This window comes from Acanthisitta chloris, unplaced genomic scaffold (assembly GCF_000695815.1).
Source record: "Acanthisitta chloris isolate BGI_N310 unplaced genomic scaffold, ASM69581v1 scaffold1215, whole genome shotgun sequence".
NCBI lineage: Eukaryota > Metazoa > Chordata > Aves > Passeriformes > Acanthisittidae > Acanthisitta > Acanthisitta chloris.
The window spans coordinates 18,343-31,431 of NW_008675149.1; the positions used below are offsets into that span (position 1 = coordinate 18,343).

At 40.8% G+C, this 13,089-nt stretch overlaps 1 protein-coding gene across 1 annotated transcript in view; it reads left to right on the forward strand.

Annotated features, from left to right (window-relative positions):
- The window catches only part of LOC103803053 (ensconsin-like), a gene marked incomplete at its 5' end in the record, with an annotated part of 28,984 nt that overhangs the window by 5,237 nt on the left and 10,658 nt on the right, over positions 1-13,089 (forward strand). Inside the window, 8 exons of the mRNA XM_009075591.1 lie at positions 69-183; positions 1,098-1,130; positions 5,898-5,999; positions 8,394-8,492; positions 8,883-8,981; positions 10,059-10,184; positions 11,987-12,132; positions 12,523-12,653. Of these exons, the coding sequence (XP_009073839.1) occupies positions 69-183; positions 1,098-1,130; positions 5,898-5,999; positions 8,394-8,492; positions 8,883-8,981; positions 10,059-10,184; positions 11,987-12,132; positions 12,523-12,653 (851 nt within the window). The remainder of the gene's footprint in view (positions 1-68; positions 184-1,097; positions 1,131-5,897; positions 6,000-8,393; positions 8,493-8,882; positions 8,982-10,058; positions 10,185-11,986; positions 12,133-12,522; positions 12,654-13,089) is intronic.

Below are 13,089 nucleotides of genomic sequence, written 5' to 3' on the forward strand. Positions count from 1 at the left end.
ATCTATATTTTGTTTTCTGGTGTAGCTGTGCCTACAGTGAGAGGCTTCACAGAGCTGTTGTTTGACAGGAGCGATATGAAGCAGTTATGCATCGAACCATGGAACGCAATCAGCGAATAGAAACACGACAGAAGAGATGGTCGTGGGGAGGATCTGTAACTCCAGACTCAGAAAGCAAAACAGGTAAGTAGCACTTTTTCCAGCAGGACTAAAATCATAGAATATTATTTGTGAATACTGGCAGATGCAGCACTATTCATAGGGACCTGGGCATCCTTTCCTATCTTGGATCTTAAAGCAGGATCTATGAGTAGCTCATGGGGAAAGAATCATATCTCTACTTGCCCTGAAATGCTGCTGAGACTTAGAGCTATTTTTGACCTTGGGAAGAGCTAGAGAGAAGCCCCATGGGAAATACATCTCCTGGCAGCATTGCATTGCCAACCCCCAACCATGAGATAAGGGGAATTGTGATGTATAATGTTAAAATAATGTCCTTCAAGTGCTGTACATGTAACGGAGTGCTAAGACTGGTGATGAAAACAAAAACCTCAGTTGTACTGTAATACTACATCAAAAATGTTTGAAACACACCCTGAGAGTTACAGAATGCTGCCTGGTAATTTGAATGCCCAGTAGTGGGTAAGGAGATGCAGCAGGCAGGGCCTGAGCCATCTTGGAGCAAGGGTTCTGTTCCAGATTAGGTGGTGTGTTTTAATACTCTCTAGTTTGAGATCAGATCATTTCCTGTTTCGCACAATTAACTGTTTCTGCTTGTAAGTATTCTAAAATCAGACCAGCAGTTGCAGTGGAAGGGGTCTTTTCATACTCTGCTTAACTGGCAGACCTTGCCAATAAGTAACTTAATTTATTGTCAAAGAATAAAATAAAAAGGGAAAATGCATCAATTCAAGCAGTCTTCTGAATTAATGGCATTGTGCTGTGTGTGTTTTGGTACTGTCACTTGAGTGTGTGTTTAACATGTTTGAAAGTGCTTTGACATTACTTATGATATGCAATGTCCTCATTTTTTGGTTAGCTTGCATTGTTTGCTGTTTGACCTTGTGACTTAGCTTACAAACCTTCTTCTTCTGCAGAACAACAGAGCACAGATGAAGGTGGAACTGGTGGTATTGATTTCTAAAATCTTCTTTTTCTGTTGTTTTTTACACTCACTACTAACCTTTTAAACTTGAGTTCTTTCTCTGAAACTAAGGAAAAACATCTTCTTGTAATCTTTTCCTGGATCTTGGCCAGCTGTGCAACAAATGTGATCCCTAAGTAGAAAGCAGCCCCCCTCATTTTAACTATCCCTCCCAGCTAATTCAACAACAGCTTAAGCCATGGCATCCTGAGGGAATTTTCAGGGAAAGGATATGTGCATTTGGGTTTTTAAAGATGGCTGGATACAGGGTGGGGAGGAGAAGAAAAGTTCTTAGTGGCGTGTATTTGAATAGAAATTAGTTCGGTAGTCTAAGCTTTAGGGTTTTTTAAAGGGCAATTTCAAACCCTTTCATTGCTTCCTAATTTGCAAAAGGTACATGATATGGCTTGGTTTGTTTTCATTTTGCTTTGTTTTACCAGCAATTGAAGTAACATTTGCAAAGTCAAATGATATTTTGCTGAAACTCTGTGAAAGAAAATGAGTCCTTTGTGCAGTGTGATACTTTCTCCATGAAGGGTTTTGCAAAATCAGATCTTTCCAATTATCTTAAGGATAATTCTATACATTAAATATGTTTTCATTGGATTTCTGGCACTTTCCAGTGCACGGACTGAGCCTTTCATGGAAATGCTTTGAATCGCTGATGTATTTGTCAAGGCTAGATGTTTAATAAGCAGAATTCTTTCTTGTAGCTAGTTTGAGATGATAACCCTCAGCTGAGACCCAGCTGAATCTGAATCCTGGCAGTGTGTGCATGCCCACAGCATTACTAATGCAGTGCAGCTGTCTGTAACACAGACAAGTGAGCTCCAAAACGCAATGAAAGTCTCTCTGAGTATGATTTAACTGCTCTGCCTTATTCTGGCAACACAGCAGAAGCATATGTATCTCATTTAACTTTTCCCTTACTCTGCACAGCATGAATTCCTGATTTTATCCAAAATTAGCCAGTTTGGCTGAATTGGTTTACCTGTTCAACACGTGTTCCTTGGATACATATATAAATCCTATTACTGTATCCCACATTGCCAAATATTATTTAACCTTGAAACTGGGAAATCACATTTGCCTTGTGTGTTTAAGAAAGCACTGGGGGATTTTCTACCTCATTTTAAAGCTAAACTTTATAACAAACATAAAAGAACTTTCTCCTAATTTATGTGAGGAAACAAGTCTTCTATGTCTTTTTGGTTGTGGAGGGAGATCTTCAGTGCTGCTGAAGCACACGAAAGATAAAATGTCTTACAACACACACTTCTGATATAATAACAGGTGCTTTAGCTGCACCTTATGCATCATAAAGGAAGAAGTGGATGAGCAAATAGTTCAGCTGCAGTAGATCATTTTGGGTAACTTGGCACCAATTTTGGAAAATATTACTGTGGAGATGAAAGATAATGCAGTGTCTTAGTCAAACCCTTGTGCATCCACATTGTTTTAAATTTGGGATTGATTTTATGCTGATGTTTCATATACAGAGCTGTTATACCTGGGGTGGATAATGTGGAGTCGTGATTGGGTTTACACTTCTCATATTTATTCCTGCTTCAGGATAATTCTTTATCTGAGAGCTCCTCAATTATTACTTAAAATCTACCCAAGCTATATAGGATACTAAAGTCCAGCGGGGTTTAAAATAATTCTTATTTGGTCCATTTCACGTTGTATTTGCACAATTGCTGGAAAGACAAGAATTACCTTCTTTTTTGACTCTGAAAAATGTCACCATATGAGCTCTGCTACATCACATCATTGTGACCAAGTAGTGTACCTTCTCTAACAGCACATCTAGAGCAAGTTTCAGTGTTTTTTTTCCACCGTCACTTTCTGTGGCAGATTTGGGATTAAAGCCCCATTTCTTAGAATGAGAATCATTGGGGGAACATATTTCCAATAGTCTTTACATCGTTTTAGAACAAAATACCTACTAGTCTGTTATATTGCTGTGCAAAAAAATACAGAATCAGGTATTTCTTCCATCAACTGGCTGTGTCAACAGTACTATTTAGGAACATTGACTGATAGAGCAGCATTTTCTGGGTGATGTAGTGTGCTCTGGAAGGTGAAGCCCATGTAATGGAACATTTCCCCAACCCTCAGCTGTTCTGTGTGATGTACAGAGTGTGATTCACGGAGAGTGCAGCAAGGATCCTGCTGATGGCCTCAAATTTAAAAATTTATGAAAGCCCCAGAGTCAAATGTGACATTAAGGACATTGCTGTCAGTGCTGAGATGAAACAGGCAGGGTGTGGGGCTGCCAAGACAAATGGCCAGGCTGTAATAAAGCATCCTTGATGACAGAGCCTGCTAAATGAGACCGGTTCAGTGATGACTGCTGAGCAGAACTAGACATTCAGGTGCATCAGGAGTGGAAACATATGCTATTAGAATAGAAATTGGGCTGCCAGAGTCTCTCCTTTCTAAATAAAGAGCTTCCTTGTCCTAGTAGAAGTTTGCAAGAAAGTGAGAGACAGATAATCTTCATTTATTGAGCCTAATTTTATCCAGCCTCAGATAGGCTGTGCTGCAGCACCCTCTCTCAGTGAAACCCTGTGAGAAACCAGGACTGAAAGCTGCTCACTCTCACAGTGATTTTGTTAAGATGCCATGTCTCCAGCTCCTTGCCCAGTTGCAAGGCTTGCTGCATGGCAGCCCATGGCTTTCTTTGGCTTTGCTGCTATGGTTTGCTTCCTCCCTTCCATTAGAAGAACACAGAAGTTTCACATGGGCTGTGTGCTGGGTGCTTCTTCTGTTTCAAATCCCTTGATGGAAGTTTTCTAACTTTGTCCCAGAAAAGATATTTGAGGTTTTTTTTTTCAAAAGATACTTTGTGAATAGCTACCTAACCAGACTGAGTTTTTTTTCAAAAGATATTTTGTGAATAGCTACCTAACCAGACTGACTGACTTGAGAATATCCTGTCTGTCTTCTAAAGCTTTTTTCTCCTTGTGAATCATCCAGAGCTTTAGAGTTTGCAGAAGCTGTGCTGTGGGTGAGGTAGGGAAAACGTAGAGGCCATCTGATCATGTATTTGCAAATGTATTGATCCAAAAAGCACTGACTTAAGTTTGCATTCATTGCTTAAGATTGTAAATTTTCTGGGAAAAGTACACTCAAATATCTTTATGAATGCCCTTTACAAAACAGGTTTGTTTTTTGCTGCCAAGGCATCAATTGAGATAATAGCTCATGGTCTCACCATGCTCACTGTTCCCCTGGAATATAGACTGATTTTGGTTTTGTTGTCTGAAGTCATATTTAGCCAGTGCTTTTTTCTTTTGAGCCTTTTAGTAGAAATGTTATCCCTTGTCTCCTTATAAACAGCACAGCCAACCTCCAGAGCTTGAAACCTTGCTGGAAAAGAATAAACTTTGCTCAGTATAATTTTTCTCAAGGAAAGGTTTAATTTTTTGCCCTTTGAGTCTCCATAGATGATAGACCAGATCTTTTCCTGCAAGTGCCGAAGTCCTAATTTGCACCCAGAGAAGTTTGTGTGGTGTCCCTGATGTTGGTAATCGGCTTAAGACTCCCGTGAGTTCAGGCAGTTGCAGGATTTCCTGGTAAGAGCAGACACTAGAGGGTAGCCTTCAGCTTCGAAAACACCCAAATGCATGAATTATGAGGTTCCTGATTTTCGTATATAAAACCTCTTAAGGCTGTTTAGTTATCCCAGTTCTCAGCCTTCATTGATAAAATTACCCGTTTTTGTTCCCCTTTTGTTATGTTGAGTAAGTATCCACTAAGCTCAGCTCTTGATTTCTGAGCTAGATTCAGTGGAACTCCCTTTCTCCTTCTTATCCCATGGGGACCTTGCTCTTGTTTGCTGTCACAAGAGCTTGTCCCAGGGCTGTCCTTAGGAATCCTTATGTCCTGGATCTGCCTATGAGGGCTGTCGTAGCACACTGGCAAAGGGAAAAGATGCTCCCTCTGTGGTGAGTAGTGCTGCATTGTCCTTTAGTACTTACACACTAATGAGTTCAGATTAATAATCTTTGCTGTCCAATATGCCAGTAAAATCGATTACTTGTGTTTGATGTGTGTTTATTATCCTAGTCCACACTACTTTGTGTGCATTAATGTTTTCTGCTTACTGAGTTTCTCTAGCAACAGGTACATGCTTTCCCAAGACTTTCACACTCTGGAGTAGTGTTCATCCTGAAAGTGCATTGTTTGAAATTAAAAGCAGATATTTAACTGGCTTGTGAACTTGCAGTTCTGCCACGTGAGATGTGATTTTTATGTGTGTATATATGTCTGTGACTATGCACATACCGAAAGGAATTAATGCCTCTTGTGGCAGTTTTTTTCAAAAGGTTTGATTTTGTTAACTACTGGTTGAAAAGCTGTTTTGACATACCTGTGTGGAAGAGTGAAGAAAGAAATTACTCCTTTTCAGGTTTTGTTGTTACTTTCTCTGTCTTACCAGTCTGGTAATAACACACAACCTCAGTAGCTTTTTCTTTACAGCTTTAAAAATCCCTTGTTTGCATACATATGCATAAATCTTGGCATCACTCCACTAAACTCTGCCTTTTCTGTGCATGTTGCAACTGGTGCTAGTGGTATCAAGCCTGTTTTTTCAAAGGCAACAAAATCATTTCAGTTTCTCATTAAACAAAAAGTAGAAATAGCTTTCAGGATGTGATACTTCCAGAGTGAGCTCCCAGCAATGTGTGAGTGGTTCTTCCTCAGGTGTGCAGGTGAGTTCTGAAGTCAGCACTTGTCTCCACAGGCAGCAAACGCTCCACGTCCACAGCCAACCTCAAACAGGCAGAGACTGCCATGAGCAAACGGCTGTCGTCGTCTGCGGCGCTTCTAAACGCCTCGGATCGAAGTAAGTGTGTCTCTGTGGCTGCTGGTACTGCTTAACTGGCACTGGGGAGGAGACAGGAGGTGGGATGAGACTCCTCCCTCCTCCCTTGCTGTGTATCTCACTTCATATTTTGATCTCAAATGCATTTCATGCAATTTGTTAATCCAGCTTGACTGTTCAGGGCTTTGACCCAGTTGATGTGATCTCTGTTAGAGAAGAAGAGCGACGGTAAAAATGGCTGGGTTTTTTTATTTTTTTATCACTGTAATTGTTTTGCTAAAGTCAAATCTTGGTGAATGATTGATTCACAAATCAATTCCCATCATCTTTACGGGTTTGCATGACTTAATTCACACCCTGAAATTCCGCGAAATAGAAATACCACAAAAATAATTTGCCTTGTTCTGTTAGACAGCTTCAGTCCTTTGATTGCCAGTGGGAAGGGAAAAAAATCGACTTAGTTTTGACATAGTTCTGTTATGCCTGTGCTCTGTAGACACGCTTTTTTTTTTAGGTTTTTTTTTTTTAGAATTTAGTTTCTTTTTAGAATTCTGCTTTAACCAAATAGGGAAGGATGCATGAAAAACCCTGACTCCTGTGGGAGGGTTTTTGGGTGGGAGGAGATTGTGTTGCTTTGACTTGGAGTTCTGTCATGATCATAGCCGTAGTGTGCAGCTCTGACCCTGTTTCCTAGCCCAGTGATTCAGTGTAATCTTGGTACTGATCCTCAAATTGTGTGTTTCTTAAGCTGTGAGTACACACCCCTGCTTGCAAGCGTTCTGGGTTACTTTCTGTGTAAAGGACTACCAGGGAATAGTTACTTCCAGGCCATTTCTATTTTATTAATTCTGCTTTTTCAAGGGTGTCTGAGGGTGTTTGCACTCTGGAGATCATCTACCCATTTCTGTGGCCTCCAGTCTCATTTTGAATTGCAGCTTTGGGGTGGATGGAGCTCCTGACTGCAGAGTGTGGGGTTTAAAGTGTGCATCACACAGCTCTGGGATGCAGAGTGAGATAGAGCTCTGTTTTTTCCACTCTGGTAAACATGAGTCTGTTCTTTGCCATGATTTATAGAATAGATTGAGATTGAGTGGAGGGCAATCAGCCTGCTGCAAATTAAAAAAAAATAAGTTATGGAACACGAGGAATCAGCCTAATCTACTTGTTAAGATAAATAAAAATTATTTGTATGAGCACATATCAGCTTGGTTTAGCCTGAGATTTCCCTGTGGGGAATGTTCCCAGAGCTTCATAGGAGCTTGCCTGTACCCAAATGTGGGGGATTTGTTTTTTGGTTTTTTTCTTTTTCCAAAATGGTGAAAAACATGAATAAGCTAAAAGCTGTTTAATACAAAAACAGATTCAACTAGGTCTACACTGCAGTGTTCTGCCAATATACAGCCTTTGATCAAACAAACTGTGCTGTCAGAATCCCTGACACAGACATAGCTCTCAGTGCTTTTGCTGGTTCATGTTGGAAGGTGATGCAGCAGAAAAACTTGTGCTCATACATTGTGGGGAAATCAGTGACTATATCTATTCTGGCAGGGGCTCTGAGTCACTGGAGGCTGCTTGTGATTTTACATTATATTCGTATGTGATGTGTCTGCAGGGTTCAGCTGTGAGTCAGAAGCAGGGCTGTAAAGTGCAAATTAAGCCACTAACAAAGGAAGTCACTAATTATCAGCTAATTGGGTTTGCTTTCAAACTTACTGTCATACCTTGAGATCCTCTGTGAATCCTTAGTTGCCTTGGAGGAAGAATTCTCAGGTGGCCTGAAATGCAACAAATTTGGGCAGGATTCCGGGGGATCTACATGGCCAGGTTGACTAAGTGGTTTAGATCACCACAGCAAATTAGACGTGATTCTGTGTTATCGGTCTGGCACTTGGGAGAAATGGCTTATTGGTGGAGTGATGGGTAAATTCAGAGAACAGAAAATAGTCACAGAACGAACCTGATTGCTGCTGTCGTGTGTGTGTGTGTGTGTGTGTGTGTGCGCGCGCACGCCTGGGGAGGTGGAGGAGCAGAATGAGAGGAAGATGCTTGTCCCTGGATCAGTGGAGTATTCCATTAGCTGTGTTCTGTGTGAATTCTGAGCCTGCTCATACTCATGCAGAATGTGAGCAATGGCCTTTTAAAATTCTCATTATTTTCAAGGCGTACAAGGATGGGCTCAGTAGGTCAAACAGGGATCTGTTGAGACTGACATCCTGCTGCTGTGATCAGTACCATGCAGGACCATAAGAACTAATGCTTTGTTTAGAGTGATTCTTCCCTGATCCAGTTTTCCTGCTTCTGAAGAATTCAATATCATAAAGTGACTTAATCATCCTATATCTTAGGGAAGTGGGGCAGGTGTTGGAGGGACTTTGGGGTTTTCAACGTGATTAATCCATTCACTTTCACTTCCAGGTACCACAAAGAGAAGTGCCTCGTTAAACAGGCTGAATAACAAAGCCCCTCTACATTCCCAGCAGTCAGCACTCAAAGGTGCACAGGTGGAACAGAAAGGTGCTAGAAACCAGTTTGTTTTGAGACTTGGGAGGCAGCAAATGGGATATTTGAAGTGGACTTTAAACCAGTCCCAGTTTCATTATCATTGTTTTTGCACAGGCTTTCATGTAGTCTGTGCACTGTGGCAGAAGTATTGTTATGCACATTGCAGTGCCAGATATTGGATAACTGTCTAAAAATCAGCCTTATTCCTCTGCAAAGTGGAAGGGTGCGGGGGGAATAGACAAATGGTAGCCCAACCATTTAGCTCATGAGAAAACAATGCTTCATAATGATAGATTGGTGGGTTTAGCTGATTGGCAAAAGCAAAGCATGGGAATGACAATTTAGGAAATCATATATATAAATATCATGTTAAAAATAATCTTCCTTACGCTTGGTCTCTAGGAGGAACAGTAAAGAAGAGGAGCACATCTTTGAGTAGAATGAGTAGTAAACCCCAATCCTCTCCAGAACTAGAAAAAGTGAAAAAGGAAGAAAAACCAGGTGGATGTTTCATAAAACTGAGTATTTTTTTAAAAGCCATTCAGAGTAAAGCCTGGATAGACTTACTTTCACTAGTTTCCTTGGTTTAAAACTTTTCAGACTTTTTAACGGTTTTTACCCAGTATTGAAGATAAAATTATAAATGGCAAAGGTTAAATTTCTCCCTTTGGACAAAAAGAAATCCTGTAAGAAGGCCTTTGTCTTCTTTGTCTTTTTTAAATGGCACTGTAAGCAGATACCAAAGTGTCTCTCTGCTTAAGAGAGCAATGTGTTTGGAGGCTGGTAGGTGTGAATGTAAGATATGATTCTAATGTCACTGATGTGTTCACTTCCTAGTTAAATCTTACCTTTGACTTTTAAACCTTCTTTCATTATTCAGTTTAAAAGCAGTTTCTCTGTTCCTGCTGCTGGTCTAAACCTTGTGCATGCAAATGAAGGAAGAAACCTGTTCTCACTTCAGTCTCTTTCGTCTGTGTGTTTCCCACTAGGTTACAAATAACCTCTTTCCTAGGAGCTCTTCCTAAAGCTGGAGACTAGCACCTTCTCTAACATGTTTTTTCCTTTGAGTTAACAATTCTGAAACTTTCCTTTCTAGCAGCTGTTGCCAGCAGTGGAAATTACATTCTGCTTCAGAATCTTTCCTGTATGGGAGAATGATGGGTCTGTCCATGTGAATTTGTGTGTGCAAATGATGCCTGGCGATAACCACTCGCTGTGGCTTGCAAGCCTGCTGTTCATTTACTGCAGTCTAGAGAATGGAGCTCTGAAGAGCTCAGTCAAAAACTTCTCATGCTTTGACTGACTTCAGCATTCATCTCTGTTGTACACATGCCAGTCTCTGCATGTTAAAATGACTAGTATTAAGCAAGCTGAGAACAAGAAGTGCAACCTAAGAGATTGCAGTGTTTAACCCATCTGTGCTTTCGGTTTGGATTTCCCTGTCCATGACTTCAGTATTGTTCTTCCAAAACTGTTCCGATTTGCACAAATGCTCAGTCTTCCTTTGCTTTGTACTGCTTGTCTTTTTCATGATACGATTTCATGTTGGATCCTTTTTGATTTGTTCCTGTCATTTAGCTCGTCGCTCCCAGCTCAGTCCTCTGGACAGTAGCGTAATCAGTCGCCTCCTCGCCCCCACACAGGCCTCCTTAGCTAGGAGTAAAAGTGCTGCTACCCTATCGGCTGATGGACAAGATCCCTCAGGTAACAGGAGGGCAGCAAAGCCTCAGAGTTTCATGCAGTTGCTCTTCAAGCAAGAACTTAGATGATAGTCACTAACTGTGCTACACTTCAGTGTGAATCAGACAGTTAATACATGGTGACGTGTGATATTACTTACCCAGTACCTTCTGTGGTCAGAAATAACTTATTCCTATGCTGTGTTGCATGTTTACTTTACAAAACCATAGAACAATGCTGGCTTTTAAACTCCAGTGCCAGTTTACTTGCTCTGCAGAGAACCAGGTGCTGGTGTTTTGTTTGGGTTTTGTTTGTGTGGTTTTTTTAACTAACAGAGATCTGCATTTGTATCCTCAAATAGATCTAAGACATACTGGTCAAAAACAGTGCTAGGAAGTGCTAGGATTCAGTTTAGTAGCAGCACAGGAATCTGCATCGTGGACAAGCCCTAGCTGCACCCCACGTCTTGTAGTTGTTACTGGTTGTAATAATGCCCCAGTAAATGCATCTCTGGAACCAGTGTGGAGTCCTTTCTCCTCTCTTCCCTTACAACTTGTGTTCCCAGTTTTGCTTGTTTCCTCTTAAGTATGTCATCCCACCTTTATTTTTGATCTTACACCACTTGGTCCTTGTTGGCAATGGTGACATTCGTACACTGCTCCCCTTGTGTAATTATCAGTTTTCACATTTTTTGGTTTGTAGTCAGTTGTCATATTCTTGCACACCTATGTGTGTGCTGCTATTATTTTACCATGAATATTTCAGCCCATTTCATGTGGGGAAGTACCATCTCTCTCACTGCTACTGTTAGCATGTGACTTACCTTTAATTCAGCCACAGCAAATAACTTCTACATTTTTATAAGCTCACTGTGAGGTACTTTCTTCATTCCAGTAGAAAAGTACCTGTGCTTTAGCACTACCTATGCACAAAGAGAATGCAGTTCTCCTTGCACAAATGCTGCAAATATAAAAATAAAATGTGTTTTCCATCAAGTTACAAAATTCAGTGCTGGCATCTGTCACAATTTATTTGCATTATGGAAAAATCCAATATCTAGTTTCAGAAGTAGATTTTGCATCTGTGTATGCTTCTCTATGATGGTGTTAGTGAAAAAGGTCATTAGATGATAAAATTTCTTTCACTGTTTTCTATGTGATGACATTGACACTTCAGGTAGGAAAGGTATTCTGGTTTAACACTTGACCTTTTTCTTTTGACAGATTTCTTTTGCACCATCTGTTTCGATTTGTTAATGTGAATAAAGGGCACACAAATATAGCAATAAAAGGATCAGAGAGGGAAAGTAGCATAAAATAACATTGCACAAATGCTTATTTAGCAAGAAAAGTTTGTAAATTAATGCTCAGATTCCTAGTGCAATGCTACTTTATAAATACTCGTGGAAAGGAAGAAAGATTTCCTCCTAGAGTACAGAGGAAAGGTCCTTAAAATCTGAACCTGTCTTGAGGAACTGTCAATAAAGATGCTAAGCCATTAAAACGAAGTATTTGTGATAGATGCAGCTTGACTGAAATTACAGTAACACTGGTGTACTGCAAGGAAAAGCATTTTATTTTTATCTAGCCCAGACTGCTGCTTTCAGAATGGTTTTATTCTCAGTGCCGTTGCTTCAGAGTACTAATCGTGTGGTGGTGGTGTCTGTGTCCGTGACCCATTGCAATGTGCACTGCCTGTGGTGTTTCTCTGTACGGTTTCTAACACACACAATCTTTCTTTCTCTTTTTCTCCCTCTTCTTCTTTTCCTGTTCTTATGCTGTGCACTTGGTTCTCGTTTTGTCTTGTCAAATTCTTAACTTTTATAGAATCTCACCTCTGTCCTCGTTCAGCTTCAGCCAGTTCCATCAGTTCCCCAGTCCCAGCTCCCAAAGTGCCCGTGCGCAGTCGTAGCATCGACAGACTGAAGTCCTCTGTATCTTCATCTGATGCAAGTTCACCTGATTCAACCCAGGTTTGTTGAAAACCCACAGGAATTAGGTGTCTGTTAATTGGAGGGTTGGAACAGCGCAGTATGGGATCCTGTTCCAGCAGTTTGCTGTTGCTTTCACTAAGCATTATTGAAATGTTCAGTAGCATTTGCTAGAAAGCACAGTATTGGACCAAATTGGAGTTCTTTGGTCCTTGATTTCCCTTGTATCTTAAATTCATAATGTTTGCTGCTTGTGGTTCCCGAAGTTGAATTTTTGTAAAAATTAAACGCAGACCAGGTCTGTGTTTTGGAGCATAAAGGAAATTTGAAGTGCATCTTGTTGAGTAGTTGTTTGTCTGTTGGAGTAGCAGCTCCTGTGTCTGTAATGTGTTCTAGACAACCAGCATTATTTTGGTTTTATGTACTTTGTAGAAATCAGAGACAGAGAAAGCATCCCCAGGTGCTGGTTTGAGGCGCCCTCCCTCACCGTCTGTGTCTGCCCATCGAAGGTCTCCCTCTCCTGCTACTTTGGTGAAGCGTCCTCCATCACCTTCTGCAGTTAGGTATGTGTCCAGGTGAAACACCTTCTTTAATTCAGAATGAAATGAGGGATACTTCCCATCTCAAGACATCAGCGCTGTTAGAATTTGGATGACCTACGCTGTGCCTTGTTTGTACACACAGTAGGGATGCAGCTCTTCCTTCAGCCTTTGTTGTGCAGACAAAATACACCCTGGTGTTCTGTGCAGTCTGTGCACTAAACCCAACAGGAAGCCTGCAAGCTTTTGAATAAGCTGATCTGCCTGTATTAGTGTAGGAAGTTTCTTGGATTGCAATCACAGGGTTCATCCTTGATGTGGAGTAAATGGAGGTCTGGACTAGCAGACCTGTTTTGATGAGTCTCGGTGCCCAGGGTGTTTTGGAATCCTGTGTTTGAGTTTTAAGAGGAAGGCACCAGTAGTTTGTGGGTAGATTTATTTTTAAAAGCAGGGTATGTAA